The 26,664-nt window shown below is 42.2% G+C and overlaps 2 protein-coding genes across 5 annotated transcripts in view; one reads left to right on the forward strand and one right to left on the reverse strand.

Moving 5' to 3' along the window:
• ARHGAP6 (Rho GTPase activating protein 6) overlaps positions 1-26,664 on the reverse strand; it is a 474,790-nt gene that overhangs the window by 118,538 nt on the left and 329,588 nt on the right. The window contains exon 1 of one of the 4 annotated variants that reach the window (XM_035029697.1): positions 18,825-19,395. The exons of the other annotated variants lie outside the window; for them this stretch is intronic. Coding sequence (XP_034885588.1) covers positions 18,825-18,884 — 60 coding nt within the window. The 5' untranslated portion in view covers positions 18,885-19,395. Of the gene's footprint in view, positions 1-18,824; positions 19,396-26,664 lie in introns of those variants that run through there. 4 annotated transcript variants of the gene reach the window in all.
• AMELX (amelogenin X-linked) lies at positions 668-15,673 on the forward strand. The gene is made up of 6 exons (XM_035029714.1): positions 668-721; positions 2,552-2,599; positions 3,979-4,023; positions 4,521-4,928; positions 14,829-14,921; positions 15,515-15,673. The coding sequence occupies exons 1-6, from the start codon at positions 668-670 to the stop codon at positions 15,671-15,673; spliced, it is 807 nt and encodes a 268-aa protein (XP_034885605.1).

Consider the following 26,664-nt stretch of genomic DNA (forward strand, 5'->3'; position numbering starts at 1 on the left):
AGCACTGTCCTCTCCCTTCCATTCAACCGCACCTGTTCCTCCACATCTGGAGCTCAGAGATGTCTGCTGGAAGTCCTACCAGTCGAAACACCTGGAACTTCCCTCCACTCCTTCCTTACTCTATTTTGGTAGATTATTTTCATATCTTTTCTCAGATGATTCGTCTTTGTTTTTAACAGTAGCAATGCTCAGGTGGACTGTACAAAAAAAAAAAAAAAAAACCACAACAATTTTTGTGCCCTCCTGGTTCTAAAAGTATCAAATACTGTGCACCCTGAAGACCTGCGCAGCTTTTAGAGCCAACTCCGTTCTTGTGATCCTTAATTATAAGCTACATCTAGCTTCTAGGACTCCCCAGGCTGCACAGGTATAGGAAAATAGCACACCAAATCGCGTAATGAGAGATTCACATCGCTACACTTTGTTCTGCTCTCAGCCGAAATGAGAAGCAACCTACCTTATCACCATCAGGAGTCCAAAAGCAGTGAAATGAGCTCAGAACTGGAAATCACATGTGAATGAAGTAACCTCACAAAAGTGGTCCCATCCTTTTTACTGGCAACAGGCTAATATGGATTGGTGGATTTTATGGAGCATTAATTATGTCCATATTTGCAAAAAGGTTTTTTTTAAAAAGTGTCAACTTCTATTTCAGGGCCATCAAGACATGGGGACCTGGATTTTGTTTGCCTGCCTCTTGGGAGCAGCCTTTGCTATGCCCGTGAGTAAAACACCCCTGCAAATGTCAATATCCAATTTCACAAGCTCGGAAATAAAGATCTGCCCCACAGCTGATAAACTTTAGGGTTTAAGGCAGTACAAGATCAGATGTCCTCAAATGTCTCTGTGTTTAAGAAACACTTGGAAGAGCTTGTTATATGTATAAAAAAAAAAATATCCTCAGATGCCTCCACCCCAGACTCGGATTCAGAACAGCCGGAGTGGGGCTAGTGCCCAGGACTCTGCATTGTAACAAGGAGATTCTGTGGAAACAATTAGCTCGTAAATATCATCGCCCATCTCTAGATGGAGGAAACTTTTGGGAGGGACCCTCGAAAGGCCTCCAGAGAAAGTGCTCAACCAGCCTGAGGCAAATACTACAAAAATGCCAGTTTTCTCGAAAACCTAATTTCTCACGAGTGTCCAACTCTCTTCCTGCCCTATAAACTCTACTGCCTGTTATCCTTCAGAGGGTAAGGTTTCTATGTTAGGAATTTCCTTCTTGAACCATCTCCTGTTGTCAGAGGCCGCATCCCTTTGGGTGCACCTGCTAATAAGCACATGGGTGCTTCCGTGTGGTTGTCCAGAATCCTATCTATGCCCAATGCGTGTGGATATTTTGTACATTTAAATGTACCAAGGACCAGGAAGTCTGACCCATTCTCTTTAGACACAGGTCACATAAGGTCAGAGAGCTTAGATCCCACGCAGGCAAAGCAGGACGTAGCCGCTTTTCGGTGGCATAGAGAGCAGTTGATAGAACCAGAAGCCAGCAAAGCTTGTATATCTGCCTCCTCTCTTCCTCTCTCGTCCACAAGACCAAGATTCTGTGCTCTGCCTTCCTGAAATCCTGCACTGTGGCAACTTCTAGTCCCCCGAGGGGCCTCTGCATTACAAATTGAGCCCTTTATCCACTCCTCAATTGAATAACCCTACTCCCTGAGGGCTTATGTCAAGAAGGTTTATGAAAGGCAGTTACCTGACTAAAAGAATTCATATTCAGATGAGAGCAAATAAACCCTCTTAGAGAATACGAGCATTTAAAAATAATAGAGCCTTAATTAGCTTGATGTCTGAGGGAGAGTCTGCACAGTCCTCTCTCCTCTCCCTCTCCCCCACTCCAGGGCCACCGGCATTGCATAATGCAGGCATCAGTCACTTTAAATTTTTCTCTGCCATAAAAACTTTGACAGAATCATAAAAGAATCAGTCTAAATTTCATAAATCAAGTCCTTCACTTTCCATGGGACTTACAGCGTTTCCACTTTACTGCACCCGTCTCCGCACACTCATCAAGAAAATTCACAGGTAGTTGTTGCTTCTGTTGTCGATGTGCTTTGCATGCCAATTGTGAGGACTCTCTTCCATTACTGAAGCACTTACCCACCTCCTGAACTATAAGGGAAGGTTTGTGAGACAGTTCTCTTCTTTTGGTATTTCATAATTGTGTAAGAGAAACCCATCTCCCCTTCCAACATGGAGTGCGTTGGGTTAAGACGTAAAATGGCGGACGACATGGATGGGGGGGGCGGGTGTCCGAAGATCACTGGAGGATAAATGTGTGCTGGGTTTTGCTTCCCGGTCTTGGGAAAGTCATTTAGTTGCTCTGGACCTCTTTAAAATGAGAGGGCTCCTCTCCTACACAGAGTACATGTTCAAACGAAAAGTAGACCTCAAGTATATTCTGCACCATATAGATTTTTTTAAAGTAGCTTCAGTCTCTCTTAATGTGAACAATTGCATATTGACTTAATCTCTTCCTCTCTCTCCCTCTCCCCCCCTCCCTCTTCTCTCCCTCTTTCTTTTTCTTCTCCTTTCCCCTCTATAAAAGCTACCACCTCATCCTGGGCACCCTGGTTATATCAACTTCAGCTATGAGGTAATTTTTCTCTTTACTAATTTTGACCATTGTTGGAGTTAACAATGCCCTGGGCTCTGCAAAGCATAGTGTGTTGATTCTTTATTCAAGATGTTCCTCAGTCCTGCTTTTTCAGTTCCCATTACCAGCTTCCTGGTTTAAGCCCTGATGGGTTGCCTCAAGGCTGCACTGCCCCAGCACACTCCTACTTGGCCTCTCTGACTCAGTTTCTCCTCCTTAGATGGCTATAAAGCTATCCATCATGAACTACCATTCAGGGTGGGGCTGCATGGTAGGGCAGAAAGTGAACTCTGGCTGAACAGCTTTGTTCTATTCCAGCCTGTGAAAGGTGAGGGAGTCGGGTAAGACGTTATTTAAGATCCTTTCCAGCTAGAAACTCCTGATTCTAAGATGTTCACACTCTACGTGTCTCCTTTGTTCGTCTTTAATGAAAGATCAGTGATCACTGACCAAGGGGTTTGTGAGACATTCTGCAGAGCAATGGAAAGCATGAGATTTCTGGAAATCAGGTTTGAGGCTCTCCTCAACCCCATACTAATCACGCAACCTTCGGCAAATCATTTTCTCTAAAACTTTGGTTTCCTCATCTGGAGAAGGGAAATAATTATAATACCCACACTTCAAAATATGGCTTGAGGAGCAAAATAGTTAAGCAATATAAAAGACGTTTTGTCAAGTACAATTTGAGCAAGGTTAGTAATTGTTTGTTGTATTCATATCAAATGCTGTACTACAACATGAAGGTGTCCCCAGAACTGAGGTTAACCAAGTATATACTGTTTAGGGAGGAATGAAACTCTTCCTTCTTTCAAAGGTTCAGATGACAATCTGCGAATCTGTTTACTCATACAAGCTGAGGAAAAGTGTGAATAACAATTTGAGGCAAGATTTTCCGTGAAACCTTAAAAGGCTGACATATTTGACCAGAAAACCTGTGTTTCTAGGCTGAGGGACAGATTTTCTGCCTTCTTTATTTTTCCATTGTGACGTCAACTCAAAAATGATATGACTAATGTTATATCACATTAATTTGTTTTGTTTTGCTCTTGCAAAGAGCAGGTGCTGTGGAATTCAACAGAATTACTACTTTTGTGAACTTGATCAAGCTCATGAACCTTTTTAACTCCCCATGAGCTAGTCTGTAAAAGTGAGGGTGAGGATACTTGCCTCACGGTACGTGAGAACACATGAAAAATGTGTGTCATGGATGTAATGTAGCGCCTAATGCTCAGGAAGCACCTGACAAATGTTTTACTTTATGCTTCCTTGCATAGAACTCATACTTTCAGTCTATCAATATTGACAGGACTGCATCAATGAGTCTGCATTTCATGCAACGAAATTAAAGCAAATGTATTCCAATGTTTCTTTTTCTTAAGGTGCTTACCCCCGTGAAGTGGTACCAGAACATGATAAGGCATCCGGTATGTAGAAATGTTTTTCTTTAGTCCCTTAAAATACTAAGCATGCATTTCAATTCCCTTTTAAATGAAATAACAGGGGCGCCTGGGTGGCTCAGTCGGTTAAGCGACTGCCTTCGGCTCAGGTCATGATCCTGGAGTCCCTGGATCGAGTCCCGCATCGGGCTCCCTGCTCTGCAGGGAGTCTGCTTCTCCCTCTGACCCTCCCCCCTCTCGTGCTCTCTGTCTCTCTCATTCTCTCTGTCTCAAATAAATAAATAAAATCTTTTTTAAAAAATGAAATAAAATAAATAAATGAAATAACATATCTATGCCACATACAGACACTAATGGAAAATCTGGTCTGTAAAAGGTCATATCTGTGTACACAGTCAGAAATTCTTGCACAGGAAAAACAATGAATAAACAGTCATAGTAACGATGACAACGAAAACATGACTACTTCTCCAGCTGGAAGTCAATGGAGCCAATGGTAAACCCGACCCTTTGTTTCTCACCAGTACCCTTCCTATGGTTACGAACCCATGGGTGGATGGCTACACCAAATCATTCCCGTGCTGTCCCAGCAGAATCCCCCGAACCACGCCCTGCAGCCTCATCACCACATCCCCATGGTGCCAGCTCAGCAGCCCGTGGTCCCCCAGCAACCAGTGATGCCAGTTCCTGGCCAACACTCCATGACTCCGACCCAACACCACCAGCCAAACCTCCCTCTGCCTGCCCAGCAGCCCTTCCAGCCCCAGCCCGTCCAGCCCATCCAGCCCCAGCCACCTGTGCGCCCCATCCAGCCCCTGCCGCCACAGCCACCTCTGCCTCCGATGTTCCCCATCCAGCCCCTGCCCCCCATGCTTCCTGACCTGCCTCTGGAGGCTTGGCCCGCAACAGACAAGACCAAGCGGGAGGAAGTGGTGAGTATCCCTTGAAGCCAATATATCTGCCAGCTGGGAAAATGGTAAAGCAAAATGGCCCCCAGAGTTCCAAGTTCTCAAACAATCCAGGGTCTAGAGTTTCAGTAGCTACGCAGGTCAATGACTCTATTAGTCCAAGCATGTGTTGTAACTTTTTATTATAAATAAGTTTATCTGTGAAGCTTAGTAATTAAGACCATAGTTTCTATGGTGGGTTTAACTTCGGCGATTATTTTGAATTTCTGCCAGAATATGTATTACTGGAACCCATTAATTTTAAGGAGAGCAGTATAAGGGAATATCAGTTCTTATATTTCAAGGGTTTGACTAGCAAGAATAGGCTAGAATTGCACTGAAGATAAAAGGGTAATTTGGGGGGGGGGATGCAAATATTTGAACAGGCTACAAAAAGTAGGTGGGAAATCTCTTTGAAGACCTCTTTAATCTCTTTAAAGGAAGATTACCTGTCTAGGGTGGATTTTAATCTAAGTTGGAGGAAGCTAGACAGTTTATTAGATTCCTTTTCAGTGCTTGGTTCTACAGATTAAATTTCAGCAAGAAGTTTTCACACAACTAAGCACAAAATTAATTGCATTACAGAAAGTTCTTCCAAATGAGTGGGAAGTAGCCAATAAAATAAATGACTCATATCCATATCCATAAACCCTTATTCTGTGTATATGAGATTATGTAATTCTACTGCATATGTAATTCCAAGTTATAAATGCTATTGATGATTTTCTACTGAGAAGCAGTGAGAGGTGAGGCGGAAATGACCTGGATGGGGGGCTAGGATACCCACATTCCAGTTCTGGCTTTGCCTCCAAAGAGAAAATGGTATTGTACAAGTTACTTCAAATTTATGGGTGTTTTCTCTTTTTTAAAAGAAGAGAGAGTGACTACCTCCGATAATTTCCAGCCTCTGTCCAAGTGCAAATACCATAGTTTCCCAACAAAAAATTAGAGTGTATGCCATATATGGTTTCACAATGAGGAGCATATCTGTGGGGAATATGGGGCAGGACTTTTGAAATTGAATCCCAAATAATTTGGTGCCTCTTGTTGATTCTTCTAGTCTAAGGTACTGTTCCCTCTGTCTAGAACATGCATTTATTCATCACTTCATTAATGATTAAGGCCATGAACTTTATAATAATGTGCTCACATCTCGCCAGAGCTATTTCTGGAAAGGTGACTTTGGGCAGGTAGTAGTTTGAACTCTTTAAAACTCCTGTGTAAAATCAGAGCATCAATACTGGTAGCTTCTTAGAGTTGTTTTACAGAAAATAAAATCAAGTGATGAGCTCAGAGCCTGGCATGCAGGAAGTCCTCAGGAAAGGGCAGCTATTGTTATTTTATTATTATGTAAAAGTTGGAAGTGTCCTGAAGGCAGGGACGTCCATTCTGGATACTTCCTCTCCAATGACAAGGAGACAACCAAGAAACTTGGAAAATTACAGAGTTCATCTTACACGGTGGTACATCATTCTGGCAAAATGGAAGCCACATGCGTGATTGTAAATGATCCTCACTAGGAATATCTGTGAATTATTTTAATTCTTCCTTTTGTTACTATTTTTAAGGATTAAGACATCAGGAAATGAGAAGAGAACTGAAGTAAATACTTCAGGTGCTTTTCAGAATGACACAAGAACACGATGCATTTTGCCTGCCATCCCTTCACTTAGTAAATTCTGTAACTAAAAATCAGTACCATTAGCAAACAATAAAATGTTTTAAAAATCATTCATGTCTTTGTGTTGCTTTAAGCTTAAAATTTCGTGTCACTTCAGAGAAGGTATTATTAATGGCTTTTCTTGGATAAGGTAGGAACGGCTCATTCACACCTACAAAACTGACCATTCTGCAGGCAAATGAGGACTAATTCTTCCTTTTAGAGAAAATGTATACGATCTCAAAACATTTTAAAAAACCAGAAGGTTATAAAGTAGTTATAATAGTAGATAAAGTGAAAAATTATGAACATGTACAGTCACTGAACCTAAATGAAATGAAGGGAAGTTTATGTGAAGAATTCTTTAAATTAGAAAAAAAAGCTCTTGAGAAATGTTTATATTACAAAACAAATTAAGACTTGGAACACAGGCTTTATAGCTCGCACCACATTAGTAACCAAAATCCAATCTTTTGATCTCATTCTACTGAAAAGGATTTTTAAACAAAATTATGTGATATGTAGAATAATGTACTGAATTTTACATTATTGGGGTAATCAATTTTCCTAAGAAAACTTTTATTAAATGGAGCTTCAAATAGAGAATCACAGTGATTTTGTACACAAGTCATTCCTTTCACTTAATAATTTTTAAGATGATAAACTGTACTGTCTAGTCTTCAAAATGTTAACAGATGCATAAAGTGGACTCAATACAAGTTTTCTTTCCCACTCATATTTATATTCGAATCCTTTTTTCCTCCTACACCCACACAGAACTGTAAACAATCTTTTTAGGGTTTACATTACACAGCACCCACAGTAACTTTATTCCAGTACCTTTATGATCAAGGCTCCTTAATCATTTTTTGGAATGAATAAACATAACTTTACTGGGAGGGTCTTGATATTTAAACAAATAACTTGATTTAAAAGGACTTAGATCCCATAAAAAAGTAAGCTTTTAATCAATTTGCATGAACCAATTCTAATCAATTTACTAAATATTTATTTATCACCCTTTAAGGTAAGGCACTATTCCATGCCCTGATTCAAACAGTAAGTTCCCATCCTTAAGAAATCTAGAACCTACCAAAGGGATAAAATAAGCTCACAAATACTGATAAGAGAAGGCCTAGCAGCATTAACACTATGACAGAAGTATAGTCAAACTGCCCCGGGAAATATGGCAGACTTGCTTAGTTAGCTGCGCAATAGCTTTCCTCACCGCTCGTTCCTTGTTGGCAGAGCTGGAATTGCTCCCAGCATCTGGCCTTCCACAAACTCAGGACAGATGAGCCCCTCCCCTGTCCCAGGGAATGAATGTTCACTCCTCCATGCCAATTATGGCATCAATTACCATAACATACCATATCCATACCAAATACGGCATCTATGCCCTTTGCTAAGTGACTGGTTGAGGGATGGGTTGGGATGGAACCTGAACAACGAATGAGGCCATAAGGAATGTTCACTAGGAGAAGAGGAGCTTCTGGGGGGAAAGATTATTTTCCAATTAAAAAAATACACACACATCTGGAAAACAGTATGGAGGTTCCTCAAGAAATTAAAAATAGAGCTACCCTATGACCCAGCAATTGCACTACTGGGTATTTACCCCAAAGATACAGACGTAGTGAAAAGAAGGGGCACCCGCACCCCAATGTTTATAGCAGCAATGTCCACAATAGCCAAACTGTGGAAGGAGCCCAGATGTCCATCGACAGATGAATGGATAAAGAAGATGTGGTTTATATACCCAGTGGAATACTACTCAGCCATCAGAAAATATGAACACTTACCATTTATTACATCAACATGGATGGAACTGGAGGGTATTATGCTGAGTGAAATAAGTCAGTCAGAAAAAGACAATTATCATATGGTTTCAGTCATACGTGGAATATAAGAAACAGAGCAGAGGATCATAGGGGAAAGGAGGGAAAACTGAATGGGAAGTCATCAGAGAGGGAGACAAATCATCAGAGACTCTTAACTACAGGAAACAAACTAAGGATTGCTGGAGGGGAGGTGGGTGGGTGGGGGATGGGGTAATTGGGTGACAGGTATTAAGGAGGGCACGTGATGTGTTGAGCATTGGGTGTTACATGCAATTGATGAATTACTGAACTCTACATCTGAAACTAATGATGTACTATATGTTGGCTAATTGACTTTAATTAAAGAAAAGAAAAATACACACACACACACACACTCATGCTAGGAAAGAGTGCTGTTCTGTCTTTGGATCTACCTATTTGAGGATATGAAGCCTGGAGCTGTGTCTACCATATTATGACCAGGAAGGACAAATGGAAAGATGTAAAGCCCCTAAGTCTTTGGTGGCATCATTGTGTCCCTGAATTAAGCAACCCTGGAACCATCTACCCCGAGATGGATAAAACACTCTATTTCCATACTCGTGTTTTTCAGTTGTGGGTCATGAATGATTAGTGGGTCATGACATCAATATCAGGAGCCCCAGCATTTCTATCATGCTGGCAAACCATCTCTTCCAATAGTGTAAAGCTTATTTGGCAAGAACTAAGAATTATTTTGTCAATGAATTCCCCCTCACACACAAAAAAAGCCAGTGAATAGATAGAGATATTATATCCTGGTGTATTCTCCAAAATATATGCCTCCCCACACACTGCCTTTCACAGTTCATGAAAATACTGCCATTATATTTATTTCTACTGAGAAACACTTTAAGGGTGTAAGGGATGATGTTACTTGGAGACTACGTGTGATACTGGAAAAAAAAAAACAAACTTTGGAGTCAGACTGGAGTTGCTTTCAATTTTTCTGACATAAGAGGATTCTCTATTTGGAAAAGTCATTGACACAATAATTCTCCTTTTATCGTAATTCAAATTATACACACACATACATATTCAAATCACATTTTGAATTACAGGGGAAAAGTCAGGTTTTGGACTCTAAAAACTATTCACTGTGGAATGAGAGGTACTGTATAAGTTGATTTTATGAGAAACAGAAACTTGTGTATTCAATGGTCAAACCTGTGTTTTAATATAATCATTTTCATGGTAGGCTACAATGGACATTTTTCTATCGCACTAAACAATGTATATTAACCACAACATAGCATCTCCTTGATGATCCAGAATGAGACTTACGAACACCCATCAGTGAGGTGTGTTGCCTTGGCATTTCAGAGATCACGAGGCTCTTATGCCTGTTTTAAGTTGTCCTCTTGTTGTAACTGTTCCTTCCCGCTTTTGGCCATCACTTCTTTTTGTTAATGTATATTTACATCTTGTAACATGTAGCTTATTTTGTACACATATTCTCCCTAACAAAATTACGTACATTGGCCTTGGGATTGTTACTTCAGAAGTTCCACAGTGGTTTTGAGGCTATTTTATTTCCTGACTCCCCAGCTGTGGCAGATGGCCACAACTGACAAAATTCTGACATGTAGATGTATGCGGCTGTCACCACATAGTATAACATGGCTGATGTAAATTGAATAAACAGAGCATTTCTAATTCATTAAAACTTAGGCATAGTCCGCTGCCCGACACTGCATTTGAGTAAAATATGGAAGAAAATCATTAGATACTAATGACCAAGCCTTAAAGCACAGGCTGAAATAAATAGTAGTACTGACCATAAATGCACTAATAAACCCAAACATACACCCAAAGAGTTCTTAAATCAGATTAAAAAAAGCAAAAGTAGATTATTTACGAAGCTGTACTATGTCTTTGAAATTCAGCTAAAGAGACAGATGAAGTTAAGGAAACCTGGTCAAGGAAACTCCTTTCTCACCATAACCACTCCCATGCCACTAATAAATTTGAAATCTGCTCTGCCCTCGTTCACTCTCTGTTGGTGAGGACTTCAGTATGCCTCATTTTGGGGAGGGGTGCAAATACACATCTAGGAATTACCCTAAGAGAGCCATCAAAATGCACAAAAAGATACATGCAAAGATGTTGGTCACAACATTATTTATACCATGAGAGATTTAAACTTTCTCACATCTAGCTGAAGGAGTAATGTGATAAAAAGTATGCTTTAGAAGAAAATTTATTAGTGGAGAAAATGTGATAAACTAAAACCTAAGACCCAAACCATCTATCATACGTGAATATTACACATGACCTTAACACGTAACTAATTTAGACACACACACATAAATGTGCATTGGCAAAAACTGGGAAGGAGATGCAGCTGTTTGTACAAAGATCCAATTTTCCCCACAATAAACATAAGTTGCTTCTGTAATCTAGAATCAAATTAAATTATTTATTTAAAAGTTTGTTCTCTCTTTCTTCTGCTTCAATCCAGACACAGCTCCTTCCTTCAGTTCCCTTTGATGTGAGTTTTGAATCTTGGTGGGTCCCCTTCAGGTAAATTCCAAGTAGAAACGACTTCACATGTACTTGATTTTTCAGAGAAACATTTTGACCAAAGAAGGGCTAAAGGAAAGGAACTACTGGCTTTAGCAAGAACAAAAATGAACAATACGCTCAAACAACAGAAAAGAGATGAGCATGATAGGATGAAGAAAGAAGAATTAGGAACAGCACAAATAAAATAAAATAGAGAAATGACCATCAAAGCAGTTCCTGCTGAAATCCTGCCAAAGATTAATGGGTTCAAAGAACAGGCAGGTGAGAGGTCAAACACAACATTTAAGACCTAAACCCTTAAAGAGCTGGGTGCTTGCAGTGACTTTTCACATTAAGTGACTTCTCCTTTGATTCAAATAATGCCTGAACTATTCTGACTTAGAACTCATCAATTATCTAATTTCACTTTTGGGCTTCAACTGGTTATAATGTGCTTTTTTCTCTCCTATGTTTAACGACATCAGGTCTGAATCATCTAAAGAGCTCAACCCTCAATCAATAATGACTCCAATTAACCAGAAAATGCTCACAGCTCACACATTAGAAAGGGCAAAGGAAAATGCAACCTAACAAACTTAGTTTTCAGGCTGGATTTCCAGAACCACCTACCTTGATAGCATGCAACCACCTATCTTGATGGCATGCACTGAAGACAGAGGTTCAAAGATTACCCGGAAGTAATCTTCACTTTGACAAGAGACAGTGAATAGTTGCAGCATTTTCCAAAAATTCAGATATGTAGGATGATAATATGATAGAATACTTGAAATCAGAGACATCTACTAACTGGTAATTACACTCTATACTTGCACTGTTCAGTAGGTATCCCCACGTGGCTATTCGAATTTGAAAGAAGTAAAATTAAATAAAATGGAAACTTCAGTTCCTCAGTCACACGAGACACGTTTTAAGTGCTAAAAGGCCCCGTGAGACTAGTGGCTACCATATTGCACAGAGCGGACACAGAACCTTTCCATCACCGCCAAGAGTTTTATTACACAGTACTGCTCTATACACTACTTCCTGAGGTAGAAGAGCAAGTCCTGTTAATTCAAAGATTTTAAACAAAAGATGAAACAAAACAGACTTGCTTGGTTAAAACTGAACATCTCAACTATCCATAACAAGTCATTTCCCAAGCATTCCAGGAGTCCTGATCTTGTATGGAAATTTTCTAAGAACTGTGAAAGTGCCCTTTTCTTCCTCAGGTCAAATCACACACACACACACCAAAATGGTTTTCCCTCCAGTTTTCTTTTAAAACAGATGAATTCGGAGTTCAACTACATTATTTTTTTCTCCTCATCAGAAAAACTATTTTAGTTCCAAAGGAATAGCCATTCATTTTCAGACCTCTACCAGCCACATCCACGCTGGAGGTAGAAGGCTGGGGCTGCCCTTGACCTAGGGCTTCACTGGGAACAGACCAAAGTTTAAGCTGATGGAAAGATAAAAGTAAGAAAAAAACACAAACTTTTGTCCATCCCTAAGGGTGGATGACTGCCTGGAAACATCAGAAACTATTTACATTCTTTTCTCTTTTGTGGTTCAAAGCAACAGTGCAACATAGGACGAATGGGTGCACGCACACGCACGCACACAAACACATGCGTACACACGCACAAGCACGTGCGTGCACACTGCCCGCTGAGTTTTCCTGTAGTAAAAGGACACATGTGGAGACACAGACTATTTGAGAAACTTGCAATGTTAAAGACAGCTTCTTTCCATTCTAATCATTTAGAGACTGTATGGCTATTGTATCAATCATCATCATGGCACACTACACCTCTTGCAAGATAAGATTCTATCAAGAAAAAAAGGTCAAGTTGCTTATCTTATTTATATGCAATGTCAAGTTGACCACCTCCTCTCCCCACTCCACATAAAATGAAAACACTGCCTTTTCCCATAAATCTGAGCATTGCCTCTTATTAGTAAACAACTGCTGAAAATACCAAGCTTGAGTTTAAGGCCAAGACTTTAAAAAGAATATAAAATAGCCAACAACTGTATTAATTAGGAAAAAAACCGAAAGAGATCCGACTGTGAACAGCTTAATATGGGAATCACAAGAGAAAAATAATTTCAACCAATTTCCCACATTTCCAGAACATAGTGATCTCTAGTCATGTTCCATATTGCTTTAATAAAACAGTCATCAGCCTATGTTTGTTGTGAAATTCTTGTTAATTGGACTTTTTACTTATTGTTTGGTGATTTGGCTTATAATTCCTTTTGCCCTCACTGGTCTAGAGCCTTATCAGCAGGGATCACTGGCTGACATTTAGTTATCCAAAAACACTTCCCTGCTGGGAAGAATTCATCTTGGCCTCATCTGAAACACCTGACTCTTCTAGAAGATAAATAACACTTGAGGAATAAAATCGGGCTGGGAGTGGTGGGGAGGAGGGAAGAGGTTGAGGAGAGAAGAGAGGAATGATCATTTGGGTCCCAAAACATTCGCCTTGATAAACTGCACCTGAATAATCTACCAAAAAAACCCCCAAGATCAATAAAGTCCCCTTATGAATAACATTGCCCCACGGTCAACAAAAAATAGCCCAGGGTCCAGCATTTACTTTCTTTTTATAAACAATTAAAAAAATGTTAAACAGTGTTAACTCTCTTCCTCAAATCAACCAAATCTTGTCTTCCTCTCCCCCAAATTTCCCATGCTTCGAATCTGTGGAATGGGGGGGCTCTGGGGTCTGTTAAGTATACACACAGGTTAATGCAGGCTCCGTAACCAGACCGTCTGGCTTCACGATCACGACCTTTGCCGATCTCCTGTGCAAATTGGGACAAGTTTTTTAGTCTCCATGTGCCTCAGTTTCCTCATCTATAAAAGGTACTATCTATCTCTGTGTCCTTTCATGTCAACGAGCCCCAAGCTCAATAAATGCTGGCTAGCGTCCTTACATTCAGAACGGAAGCCTTCTCCAGGCTCTCTAGGCACCCCCAAAGGGAACACTACACAGCTGGAATCGGGAATGTTGTAAAATTTGGACCTAACATGGAAGTTTTCTATGCCAAAGGCTCCAAACACATCTGTCATTTACCAATGTGCCTTCTCTGACGTACAACCACCGGAACGCCTTCCTTACTGATTGCTACCCTACGTGATCACTGCCTTCTATCTGACATCCCCAGAGGCTGCTTTTGTCACCCTGAGGGTAATAGGAGACTAAATCCACCAGGAGGGTATCATGGGCTGCACAGGGCTCATTAAAGGCTAGAGTGTTAGACCTCCTCCCTCTGAATGTCTTCTTCTGACCTTCTTTGTAAGGCCTGGCTGCCATGTATAGTGGTTTCCCACACCAACCCTTCCCTTGTTGTTCTGGCTTTGGTCACAGTTCCGCTAATTCCACTTTAGGGATTCTTTACCAAACTTTTTTCTAGAGCAGTGGTTCTCAACCAGGGCAGCTGTGCCCCCTAGAGGACATTTGGCAACATCCGGAGTCACAATGAAGGGGCGGCAAAGAGGGTGGAGGTGCTATATAGTATATAGTGGTATATATGGTATATAGTGGGCGGAGACCAGAGATGCTGCTAATCATCCCACGATGCACAGGACAGGCCCCACAACAACGAATGATCCAGCCTTGAATGTTGACACCGCGGCAGTTGGGAACACTGCTCTAGAAAACGAGGCCAATATTGAATCATGCTGTGTGTTCAGAACTTAACATACAGAAACAGTGAACAAATGTAGAAGTCTGTGTGCATTTTTAAAATGTAACTGAGAAAGCAAAACCAGGAGTTCAAGTCTTAACATTGGTAAAGCTGATGTAGGACTTCATACAGGAGGTTTTTCACTTCCTGCACCAATTGTATCAGCAAAATCGAAACAGCTTGGAGAGTGACCAGGACCTTGAAGAAAATTTGCAAGACAAAGAGACAGCTGCACCAGGATTAAAGGAGCTGGTGTCTGTAAGTCACAAGCATTCTGCAGAAATTAGAATGGCTTTTGGTTTCTTCAGAAATTACTTAGGGACGCCTGGGTGGCTCAGGTTAAGCAGCTGCCTTCGGCTCAGGTCATGATCTCAGGATCCTGGGATCGAGCCCCGTGTCAGGCTCCCCGCTCACAGGGGAATCTGCTTCTCCCTCTTCCCCTCCCGCCTCGTTCTCTCTCTCCCCCCCCCCCCGTCAAATAAATAAATAAAATCTTTAAAATAAAACTTACTTAAAAGTAAGTTCATTGTTTCTTGGGAGGTTACTTACAAGTTGTTATCTCAGTAATAAAGAGGAGAAAAATAACCAGACCATTAGCCATTGGTATAACGACGGAATTAGAACTCATTTAGTTTGTCTGGGAAGAGTCCTGTTTTGGGATTTGCTTGAACTTGGCAGAAGAACGAGAAATAAGTGGGCGGAGATTTAAGATGCCGTAATGCTCGCGATTTTCAGAACCATCACTCTGCATAAGTATTCTTTGATAAATATGATACAGTTTTTGTTACAAAATTATTACCAAAAAACCTCTGATAGCCATGGAGAATATAAACAGTGTGCTCTACATACAGGAGACCCACTTTGCTGAAGTGAAGACTTTGGGCAACCTACAATATTTGACGGACTCAGGACACGAGACATCCTATCTGTCCAAATACCAAACTCAAGACACGCAGCTCTATGTGACATGGACTCCTCCATATGCCACACAGCAGAACGGCCATAAATGAGCATCAGGTCATTGCCTGCTCGTTTAGGGACCTTCTTTTACTGGTCCACATGGACTGGAGTGCTCAGGCCTCGAGCTTTCCCAGGATATGTTGGGCATGCTTCTATTTCAAGCAACCACTTGTTTCTACTTTGGTCTCCCCACTAGCCCGCAACTTCCTTGAGGAGATTTAGAAAAATATGTAGAAACTGGTCAGTGTGCTTAATATCTGCTCAAGGAACCCTCAGTAGCATTAAAAAGCCACCATACTGTAATATAAAACTAATGATAGTAGTAACATCGAACATTTACTGGGCTCTTAGTATATTCTTGGACTTGTTCTAAGCACATGACATATATTCGCTCACTTAATTCTCACAACCTTTAAAGGAAACGTTGTCTCTATCCCCAATTTACAGATGAGGAGTCATCTAAACCTTAAACTTTAAAAAGAAATGCACTCCTTAACACACACACACACACACACACACACACTGTCCCATTTTTGATGAGTGCGATTTGGAAAGCAAACTAATCTGTCATCTGCCTCTGGGATGCTAACTAAAACAACCTCTATTTCTACACAGTACATATGAACCCAGCTCGAAAGGAGTCATTAAACTTGTCTCCTTTGTCACTTAATTTCTCCCGTCCATTTGACCTCCTGAGGACGCACTGGGGAGCTAATGGTAAAGAAAGCTAAAGAGGCCCCAGTCCAGTAACTTCTGTGCCACTGTGGTCAACCCCCACAGAAGGGGAAGAAATCTCTGTCAATATGGGCAAGTCTCAGCACACCAGGGTAGCACTGCCCCGGAAACAGGAGACGTCCATCCATCCCAGCGGCAGGTGCGCACCTGAACACCAACGGCCCTCACTCCTTCCTTGGTTCCCAAGGTTGGACTGAAAGCCAACCAAGTCCAGTCCTCGCAGGAACCGCAAGGTGCTTTCTCCCTGATGCGTTCAGAGAAAGCTACAGCGGGAACTGACGATATCTTGCTTGAAAAGGCTGGCCCCGGCCTTCCATTACCCTCCTTCCCCAGTAGCCCACGGAACGCACAGTGGGCACCTGCAGGGAGCCCGTTGCAAGTGACATTCGGAAGCCGGCCCAAAGTGGCCACTATAGGAGGGCTGCTGCCCTATCTCTCGCAGGACACTGGCTCAGAACCGATGGGCTGGCATACTCTCTCCACCTGGCCCTTGATGTCCAGATTAAAATATACGGAAAGCTTCCACGGATGTTAGCAATGGAGGTGGCCGTGGGAACAGGCGGCTGCCGCAGGGGCACCGCTGGAGGAGGAGATGCTGGCGACTGCGCACAGCCGCGGGCAAGAACAAACGCAGGCTCGGAGCCGTGCCAAAGCCCCATCTGCACCCTGGATGTGGAACTTGGGCTCAACCTGGTTTCCACAAGTGATTTTTTTCTTAATCTCAAGCTAGGCACAACAGAGCAACGTCCAAATCTTTTTCTTTTTAAAGACACTGGTGAGGCGCGCCTGGGTGGCTCAGTCGGTTAGGCGAGTGCCTTCGGCTCAGGTCATGATCCCGGGGTCCTGGGATCGAGCCCCGAATCGGGCTCCCGCTCAGCGGGGAGTCTGCTTCTCCCTCTGCCCCTCCTCCCGCTCGGGCACACACACTCTCTCTCTCAAATAAATACATAAAACCCTTTAAAAATAAAAATAAAAATAAAAAAATAAAGACAGTGGTGGATTTTGAAAGCACTTACTGAACACTGCTTAAATGTGCAGTTGCTATCAGTGGGATTTACAAAGACAGTTGGAGAACAGGGAGATTTAGTGCCCTGGTGGCTCATTTTCCCACAAAGAGAACACAAAGGTTCCCGAGGAACAGTGATAGGTACCCAGGAACCTGCAATCACTGCAAACTGAGCTGATTTATTTTCTAGTTGCTATTACTGGAAATAATCAGAACCACAATATTCTTGGCCCTCCTTCAAAATGGAATCATTCGACACACTGTAAATGACGGTGATCTAGAGCATTAATTTTTCTCCAAAAGCAACCTGGTTTTTAACAAATTAAATAACTAATATAAGTTTACATTACTTTATACATAGAGTGGCATGTGCACATAGTCTAAGGTAATACATTGGCAATCTGTGGCAAGGTGTTTTTTTTTTTTTAAACACACCAAATAAAGCAACGTTTAATGTCTGTTCCTTTAGGAAGGATTCAAAGAAACTTCTACTTGGAGCTATCCGAAACCAGCAAGTACCTAAGCTCTGTAAACACTTTGGTAATATTCTAAGCTAATAATAAGAAAAGATGGATTTTGAGGTTCTTTCTCTGAAATCATGAAAAATTGGAAGCATTAAGAAAAAAAATAAAAAGACTTGTACCAGACGCTGCAGGCAGCAAAACCAAGGTTTTCCGATTTTCTGAAAACATCATCTGTCTTTGCTGCACGGAGTGGCCACAAGGGAAGAGGCCGACCACATTTTGTGGTTTCACATCAGTACGCATATTGCTTGCCAATGTCATCGAACCCTGCTCCTTTATCATAGTGAGGGGAAGGACAACATTCGCCCTCGTCCCAAATGTCCGTCACTATACAGTATCCAATAAACCAGACCCAGAAAGAGGCTACAAAGCAATGCTGTTTAGTCTCATTTCTGTCACAGACTAGCCAGCTGACCCTGCCACACACAACCTGATCCACGCTCACCCTCAGTTTCCTTCCCTGTCACAGAAAAACACCGCACTAGGAGGCCACCAAGACCTATGCAATGACAGCATACGTCAGTATGCATCGACTTCAAAGTCCTGAAAAAATAGCCCAAAGGAAAGGTGCAGAAGAAATGACGGGTCCTTACTGAGATTTGCTCTAAGCTTGCAATAAAAACATGAGTGTCTTGGCAATGATACGTAACATTCCAGTCACCCTGGCTCAAAGGCCCTGAACCTTCTCCTAAAGCAACAGGCAGAGGCACTGAAAGTGTCATTTGAACCATCTGAACTTTGAACTTGAAAGAGACTCAAGTGCTGGAGCAAGCTGAGCGAATCCCTCCAAAGCTCGCTCTCTCACTCTTGCTTGTGTCCACCTGCCCCCACCACTGCTCCAGGATCATGAGCCCCACGAAGTCTTTCACGTCTGCCTCGCCTGAAGCAGGAGGTACAAGGCACAGAGCCTGAAATGCACGCACTGTGTCTTCTTACCTCTCCAGGGTCCTTACACCTTAGCAGCAGGAGCAGCTCCAAGCAGAACTGACCCCCCATCCTCTCCGAACAGAGCCCCCGGCCAGGGTGGGAACGGAGAAGGAGGCTGGAGACAGGGAGCCTGCTGAAAGAGCCAGAGGAGTCAGGCAGGCAGGCTCCCTGGCTGGAATGCGCAGCTAGAGGCCCTGGGAGGGAGAAGGCCTGGGGTCACTGCGATCCTCTGACTCAGACACCCTGGGGAGCTGTCAGCTCCGAAAGGCCTCCTTCAGCACACAAGGCGGAGAGGCACCAAGCACTTACAGGGGGTTAGAATCTGAAAGTTAGGAAGTGGAGGTAAATGGTTACATAGAGCGATGTCAGTTTACAGTAAGTGGTAGAGATACAACAGGCATGTTGGAGGCAACAACTCATTTAAATGAAGTGCAAATTCACAAACGTGATAGGGGACTTGTATCCAGATACCTAAAGGACTCTTACAATTCAATAATAAAAAGACAACCTGATTTAAAAGTGGGCAAAGGCTCTGAATGGACATTTCTCGGATGATCATCTACAAATGGCCAATAAGCATATGAAAAGATTCCTGAGGAGGTGCCTGGGTGGCTCAGTCGGTTGGGCATCCGACTCTTGATTTTGGCTGGGGTCGTGTTCTCAGGGTTGTGAGATCCGGCCTGGTGTCCAGCTCCACACTGGGCATGGAGCCTGCTGGGGATACTCTCTCCCTCTCCCACTGCCCCTCTCCCTGCTCTCTCTCTCTCTAAAAAAAAGAAAATTCTTGACATCATCAGCCACCAGGGAAACCAGGGAAATGCAAATCAAAACCACAACAAGATAGCTATTCACACTCACTAGGATAGGTCAAAGAAATGTTGGCAAGGACATAGAGAAATTAGAACTCTTCTACCTTGCTGGTGAGAATGTAAAATGCTTTGGAAAACAGTTTGGCGGTTTCTCAAAATATTTTAACCAGAAGTTACCATATGCTCCAGCAATTCCACGGCTACCTGGATCCCCAAGAGAAATGAAGATAGATGTTCACACAAAACTTGGATACAAACATGTTCACAGCAGCATTATTCATGATAGCCAAAGGTGGAAGTAACCCAAATGTCCATCAATTGATGAATGGCTAAACAAAATGTGGCGAATCCACACAATGGAATACTATTCAGCCATAAAAAGGAATGAAGTCCCGGTACATGTTACAACATGGCTGACCCTTGAAAACAGTATGCTAAAGGAAAGAAAGCAGTCACAAAAGGCCACATATTGTATGATTCCATGAACAGGCAAATCCATAGAGTGGCAAAAGATGAGTGGTTGCCAAGAGTTGTGGGGGGTGGGAAGATCACCGGTGGTAATGACTAAGGGGTGCAGGGTTTCTTTCTGGGGTGATGAAACTGTTCTAAAATTGATTGTGGTGATGGTCGTACAACTCTATGACTATACTATTAAGTTATACACTTCAAGTGACTGAATTAAATGGCATGTGAATTATATCTCAACAAAACCGTTACATTAAAAATGAAACACTAGCTCTCATTCCCCAGTTACACTGGGCTCTTCTGAGGCCACCATTACTCCTACCGATTCACCAGCGTGGCTTGGCAGGGGTCATGGGGAGAGAGGGCTTCCAGCAAGCAGGGAGTGACAAAAGCTGGCCCCCGGCACATCGGGACCCTTCTCCTCAACTTCATTTCTAGGCCAGTGATGACAAGAATCCTGCTCCAGCTTTGTGGTTTAGCCTCGCTCCTCCCTGACACCTTCACTCCCGAGTGGTGACTCCCTTTCCAGCACGCCCGTGGTCCCCATTTGTGAGAGTCCTTTTGAACTTACAGCACAGAGCGAACACAGGCAGGGTCTTTTGGGACCATTCCTTTGCAGCCTCGCTTACCCTCCAGTGGCTTGTCCCATGTGGCTGCCCTCCCCAAATAGATTCCATGTGACTTACACACAGTGGGCCTCACAGCTCGGTGACTTCCTCATAGCTGAAATTCAGTAGTTAGTTGTTATCCTTCACCTTTTTTGAAGGGAAAGGATCCTTTTTTTTTTTAGCCTTTTAAAAATACGGGTATTGCCTCTGGGCGCTATCGTGCATTTTCACTATTACAAGTAAAAATGAAATTAGCAGGTGATGCCAACGAAGGAAGCGATTCAATCAAGAGAATACCACAGTGGTCACTGAGTTAAAAAAAAATCTTTCTTGTTTTATGAAGGAATAGTCTCTCCCACTGGAGGGTAAGCGAGGCTGCAAGTGAATGTTCCCAAAAGACCCCGCCTGTGTTCTCTCTGTGCTGGAATGTTCATACAGGCTTTTTTCTCAAACACACTTGGGTGCTGTGGGTAGTAGATGTCAAATAATAAAACCCAGAGGCACACGCTATGTTACTTTTTAAGGGAAAAAAGTGGGGGGAAATCAAAGGGTTTAACAATTTTATTCACTGGCTTACATTCAGCGACTCTGACAATTTGGCCACTGCTCAGGTTTGTGAATTTCTATGGAAAATGAACTGTGTTTGGCAAGCCTGACAAAATATGAGGCTGATAAACAAATGTTTCATGCTTTCTCAAGACCTTATGCCACTAACTGTGTGGGACTGGAAAAACTGTTCAAATGTCAATTTAAATGTCAATTGGAACACTGTAAATACATGATTTTCTATACCCATATGAATTAATATAATTCTGTTGACTTCAGACTATAACTTGAACGAAAGTGTCTTTGAGTTTGACTTCGGAAATGTTTCACAGGGAACGTGAACTTCAGATTTGACAAGTTGAGTCAGTAGAGTTCTGTTTCAGAGTCAGAAACGTTCATGCGATACTTTATTTTACACTATGGAGAATCGACTTAAAAGTCCATTGACATGAAGGTTGTTAGGAAGCAAGCCTTGAGCTCAAAAAAGGCTTAGGCCAAAAGAAATAAAACATTATTGAAACAGCCCAAATCATTACATAAAAGAACACTGTGGCGAATTCCGCTGCAAAGTTCATGACTCGTGAATATTATCTCCAAACCAGTCATCTCCGAGTTTTATAGAGTCGGCTATCTAACTGCCTTCTTGACCCTTCCAGCTGGTATCTCAGGGTCATCTCAAACTTCACTTATCCAGTGCTGAACTCTTGACTTTCCCTTCTGGCAAATGTCTTTGTACCTAAGCCTCCCACATCTTAAGAGGTGTTTATAAAGCATTTATCTCAGTGCCTGGCACGCACACCCGCTCAATAAATGTTGCCGCCGCTGCTATTGATGATGATTGGTGACGGTGATTTTTATGCACCCAATTCGTCGAGCCAGAAACCAAACAGCTCTTCTTTATTCTTGCCTTCACCTCATGTCCCACATTTAATCCATTCCCAGGTTCTGTCAACTCTGCCCCCCAAACAAATCAGGAATCTGAGCCCTCCTCTCCAAATCTGCTCTCATCAGCCCCCTCCAGCCTCCATCCTATTTCTCCTGAACAAATTTAACGGCCTCCTAACCAACCTAACCGTGTCCGCTCTTGCCCTTGCCCAGTGAATTGTCCAAGGGGGAAACCAGAATGATCCGAGACACACATCTCCCTTACTAAGACGTACATAGTGCTTATCATGTACTCAATATGCTAAACTACCTTATGTTACTTCCACTCTGCAGGTGAGGAATTGAGCAGAGAGAGGTTGGAACATGTCCAAGGTCACTCTGCCTCTAAGAGGCAAAGCTGGAATTCACACTCAAGCAGCCTGGCTCCGAGCTGAGCGCCACTACACAAAGTACCATGCCATACCCAAGCTTTATCCAATAACAAACAAGCAAGCAAGCAAAGACTGTCACTTCGCTTCCACTGCACCTAGAGTAAAATCCAGCTGCATCGGAATTCCCTGTGCCAAAGGGTCTGGGCCAACGTCCTCCTTCCCCTCTCTGCCTCTCTCTTTCCTCCCGTTCTCCTGACACTCTTGGACAAGGCAAGCTTGGTCCAATGTAGGGATTTTTGCCCATGCTGTTCCCTGCTCTTCCCAGGGCTGGCTCCTCCTTCTTTATTCTGTAATCCCACTCTCTCAGAAAAGCCTTCCCCAGGCTTCCCAGTCTGAAGTCCATGTTTCCTGGTTTCTTGATGTCAACACCCTGCTGGTTTTCTTCTCAGCATTTATCTGACCTTGTATTTGCTTTCATATGCTTGCCCACTTGTCTATTCACTATCTCTCTCACTGGCCTGGAAGTTGCACAATGATAAATATTGTTTACCACTGTATTTCTAGCATCTGGCATCATGCCTGCACATAGTAGATGCTGAGAAAATCTGATAAACGACTGGCTGCAGGCAAGAATGCTTTGGTGATATGAAACATCCACCTAGACCTTAGGTTCTCCAAGTGTGAGTGCAGGATCAGAATCAGATTCACCTGAGGATGCTTTTTTTTTTTTTTTTTAATCAAAAGTAGAGTCCCACGGATTCTGTGTCAATTTAAACACTTACCTTTGAGGCCCATCACCTAGTTTTCTAAAGAATTTTTATAATTTTGATGTTGACATGATTTGGCAATGAGTAACTCCTAGAATTCTTGTTTGGTTGTGATTTTTAAGTAATCAGTGTAATAATTTCAGGAACACTCACTAAGAGAGAAAAATGTATATTATAAATTGCTTTCACGTGAGATAAGATTGTTTCAAAATACTCACTGACAATGAAATTGATACATACTGTGCTTTTAGATGTATAGGTAAGCATTTGCATAACTGCCTTGGGAGCCAATAATTTCCTTTTCAGCTTGCAGACATTTGTGTGGGCTCCTGGAAAGCTTGTGGTTCTTGGGCCCTGTAATCAGATAATGATGTGTAATGGATGACATGGACCAGTTGGAGTCCAGTCCTGAACTGACCACAGTCGGCCTTCGGGGGCTCAGGAATCTGCATTTTTAAGAAACTTTCCAGGAAATTGTCATGCAAATAAAATTTGAGAGCTATTACTTCTATCTAGACTATATGTATTATTTTAGAAAAATATATCACAGAGATCCAGTGTCCGCTCTCTAAATGTGTGGTTTAATTCTGAGAAATCCAAGATAACGTTTCACCTAAAGGAAAAACATACACTATTAATTGATATTAAGCTCACTAAGGGCCCATAAATGCAGATTATCAGTAGCCGTTTTTGGTAAAATAAGTCATCTCTGGTAAATATCTTTCAGAGCCTGCATATACACCTGGAAAGAAAGAAACAGACATTTCTCCCCTTGGAGGGGAAGGATGAACCATTTGGCCAGATAAATAGAATAGTAAGGTAAGTGCTTTAGCCTGTAACTTGACTATGTTTTAGGCTATAAGTGGATAGTGTTAAGAAAATTAAAATTGAAGGCAGGAAGAGCTTCCTGGCTTGCTCAAATGACGAAAGTGGCTGTTTTTTCCTGAATTCCATGAGTTCTTCAACTTCCTCCCAACCTGCTCCTCTCTGGTCTTCCCCAGCTAAGTCAATGGCAAGTTCATCCTTCCAGTGACTCAGGCCAAAACCTTGACTCCTTGTTCCCTCTGACTCCATATCATACTCCACAGCCAATCCATTAGTAAGGCCTGTTGGCTCTATCTTCAAAGCGTGCCTGAATCTGACCTCTTCTCCTCATTTCCACTGTTCCCTCCTTGTCCAGACTAACATCATCTCTCACCTCAATTAATAATAAAATTGCTGGGGTGCCTGGCTGGCTCAGTCAGAAGCACATCTGACTCTTGATCTCAGGGCTGTGAGTTCGAGCCCCACGTTAAGTGTAGAGATTTCTTATGTAAATAAAACTGTAAAAATAATAAAACTGCTAAATGATTCAGTATAGAGATTGGTTTTACAAAACCGTCTTTAAAATAGTCACTTCTCCTCAGTAAAGACACTTTCTTGAAACAAGCTCTGGATTGTCAATGAGTCACTTCCAGTTGTATCTTTTTCTTAAAAAGGTATTCATGCAGATGACCCAGAAAAAAAAAAAAATACAGGTGCAGAAGAACTTCCCCAAATCCCACAGTGAGAACTTGAATTGCTATGGAGAATGTGTTTATTCCTTAGCAGCTCCCAGGATTCTTAATGAGGCCTGAATTACACTTTCTTCCTCATAACACAATAGTACCAATCCGTGATGTACATTGATTGTTCACATGGACAGTGTACAGAGTGGCCATTCCCACATAGTTTGGGGCTGAGCGAGCTGATCTTGGGGATACCGCCCCCTCCTGCCCATGACTGATTCTGGAACCCAGGCCTAAAGCCATCGGCCTTCCTTACAGCCAGAGGCACTTGAGGGAAAGGTGGCTGGGGGCTTCTGCAAAATGTTTGTTTGAATGTAAGCAAGAGACGCAGGAAAAGCAAACATTTTCTTCCTGTATGCTGGCGTTTCTCAACCTCAGCACTACCGGCATTCTGGATTGGGTCACTCTCTGTTGTGGGGGACTGTCCTGTGTGCTGCAGGATGTTGAGTAGTGACTCAGGTCGCTCCCCACTAGATGCCAGTAGCCGCGCTTCAGTTGTGACAAACAAAAATGTCTCCAGACATCGCCGGGTGTCCCTTGGTGGTGGGGGGCGGGGTGGGGATGGCCCCAAGTTGGGAACCACTGGCCTAAACGTTGTCAGTTTCATCTCAACTGCCGCAGGTTCTCTCAATACCGCCTTAGAGATGCTTCGAGGAACAGAAAGTGAAGAAAATGGCAGGAAAAAGATCCAGAGTGGCGGGATGCAACCCACCATACTTGTGATTATCTGTAATTCCCAATTATTTAAGCTGATTTAAGTGGATTTTGCTGTTATTATCTGCCAGGGGCATCAAAGTGATCTGGGGTCCACCATCACAGTTCATACATAGCACACAGCTTTATCCTGGGGCATCCTAGAGCTTGGACAAATAACCTAGGTCCCACCTTGGGGCAAGATCCTATGGGTTCAGTTTTATGTGCAGGACAAAAATAAAATGGCTCATTTTCCCATTTGTTAACTGCGGCTTATTCGCACTCATTATGGAACTGTAGAATTTTAGAGCATAAAGGGATTTTAGGGAAGGAGAATTAAGCGAAAACCAATGCCTATGTTTATCTTCAAAGGAAGGCTTCCAAAAGAGGATTAAGCCACATGACTCCAAATATCAGGAAAAGCGCCATTATCCACTTCAAAACACTTCCTGAGCATGACAAGTCACCACACATCTTGCGTAAAAAGCAAAGGGAGACATTTTCTTATGGCCACGTACACTTAAATATTCCCTTCTCCCTAAATAGGAATTCTACATGGTTTTAATGACTAAATCAATGATCTATTTAGAGTGGACTTCCTGTCATTTCCATGGGCAGAGTTGTCATTTAATTGTACCATCCAGCAGTCATTTTTTTAATGTGAAAACTGATGAACGAATAGAACTGACATAATTGATGGACTCTTAAAATCAAGGTGCAGTGGGGAGAAGAAGATAAAATCATAATCCCTTCCTTTTATTATTTTTATTGTTTTATGTATGTTAATTTATAATATTACCTTTGCCTATTATAAAAGCAATGCAAGCTCCTAACCAAAAACATCAGAACTACAGAAATAAGCAAAATGAATAATATTAAAATAATTTTTAATCCAAGAATCACTGATTATGTCTTCGTGACTATTCTCCCAAATATTTTTCTAGCATATTGAGATTTTCTTCCCAAATGGTATCATACTATTTTGAAATCTACTATAATGTATTTTAAAACTCCCTTTTATCACATCTTTATGTTGTTTCTAATTCATCCCCACTGTAAACAGTGCTTCATATGAATGGCTGGCTGAAAATAAGGTAGATAATGCTCAAAACCAAAGACGGGAGGGGCAGACACAAGCACAAAAGAAATCGGAAAAGT

Source organism: Mirounga leonina, unplaced genomic scaffold, assembly GCF_011800145.1.
Source record: "Mirounga leonina isolate KUSES-001 unplaced genomic scaffold, KU_Mleo_1.0 Mir_268, whole genome shotgun sequence".
Classification (NCBI taxonomy): domain Eukaryota; kingdom Metazoa; phylum Chordata; class Mammalia; order Carnivora; family Phocidae; genus Mirounga; species Mirounga leonina.

What these genes read in the sequence shown, in the direction of transcription:
- AMELX (XM_035029714.1), top strand. Translation starts at nt 668, where the DNA reads ATGGGGACCTGGATTTTGTTTGCCTGCCTCTTGGGAGCAGCCTTTGCT. An exon ending in GAGCAGCCTTTGCTATGCCC is followed by an intron (nt 722 to 2,551) that starts GTGAGTAAAACA and finishes CCTCTATAAAAG; the next exon opens with CTACCACCTCATCCTGGGCA. An exon ending in ATATCAACTTCAGCTATGAG is followed by an intron (nt 2,600 to 3,978) that starts GTAATTTTTCTC and finishes CTTTTTCTTAAG; the next exon opens with GTGCTTACCCCCGTGAAGTG.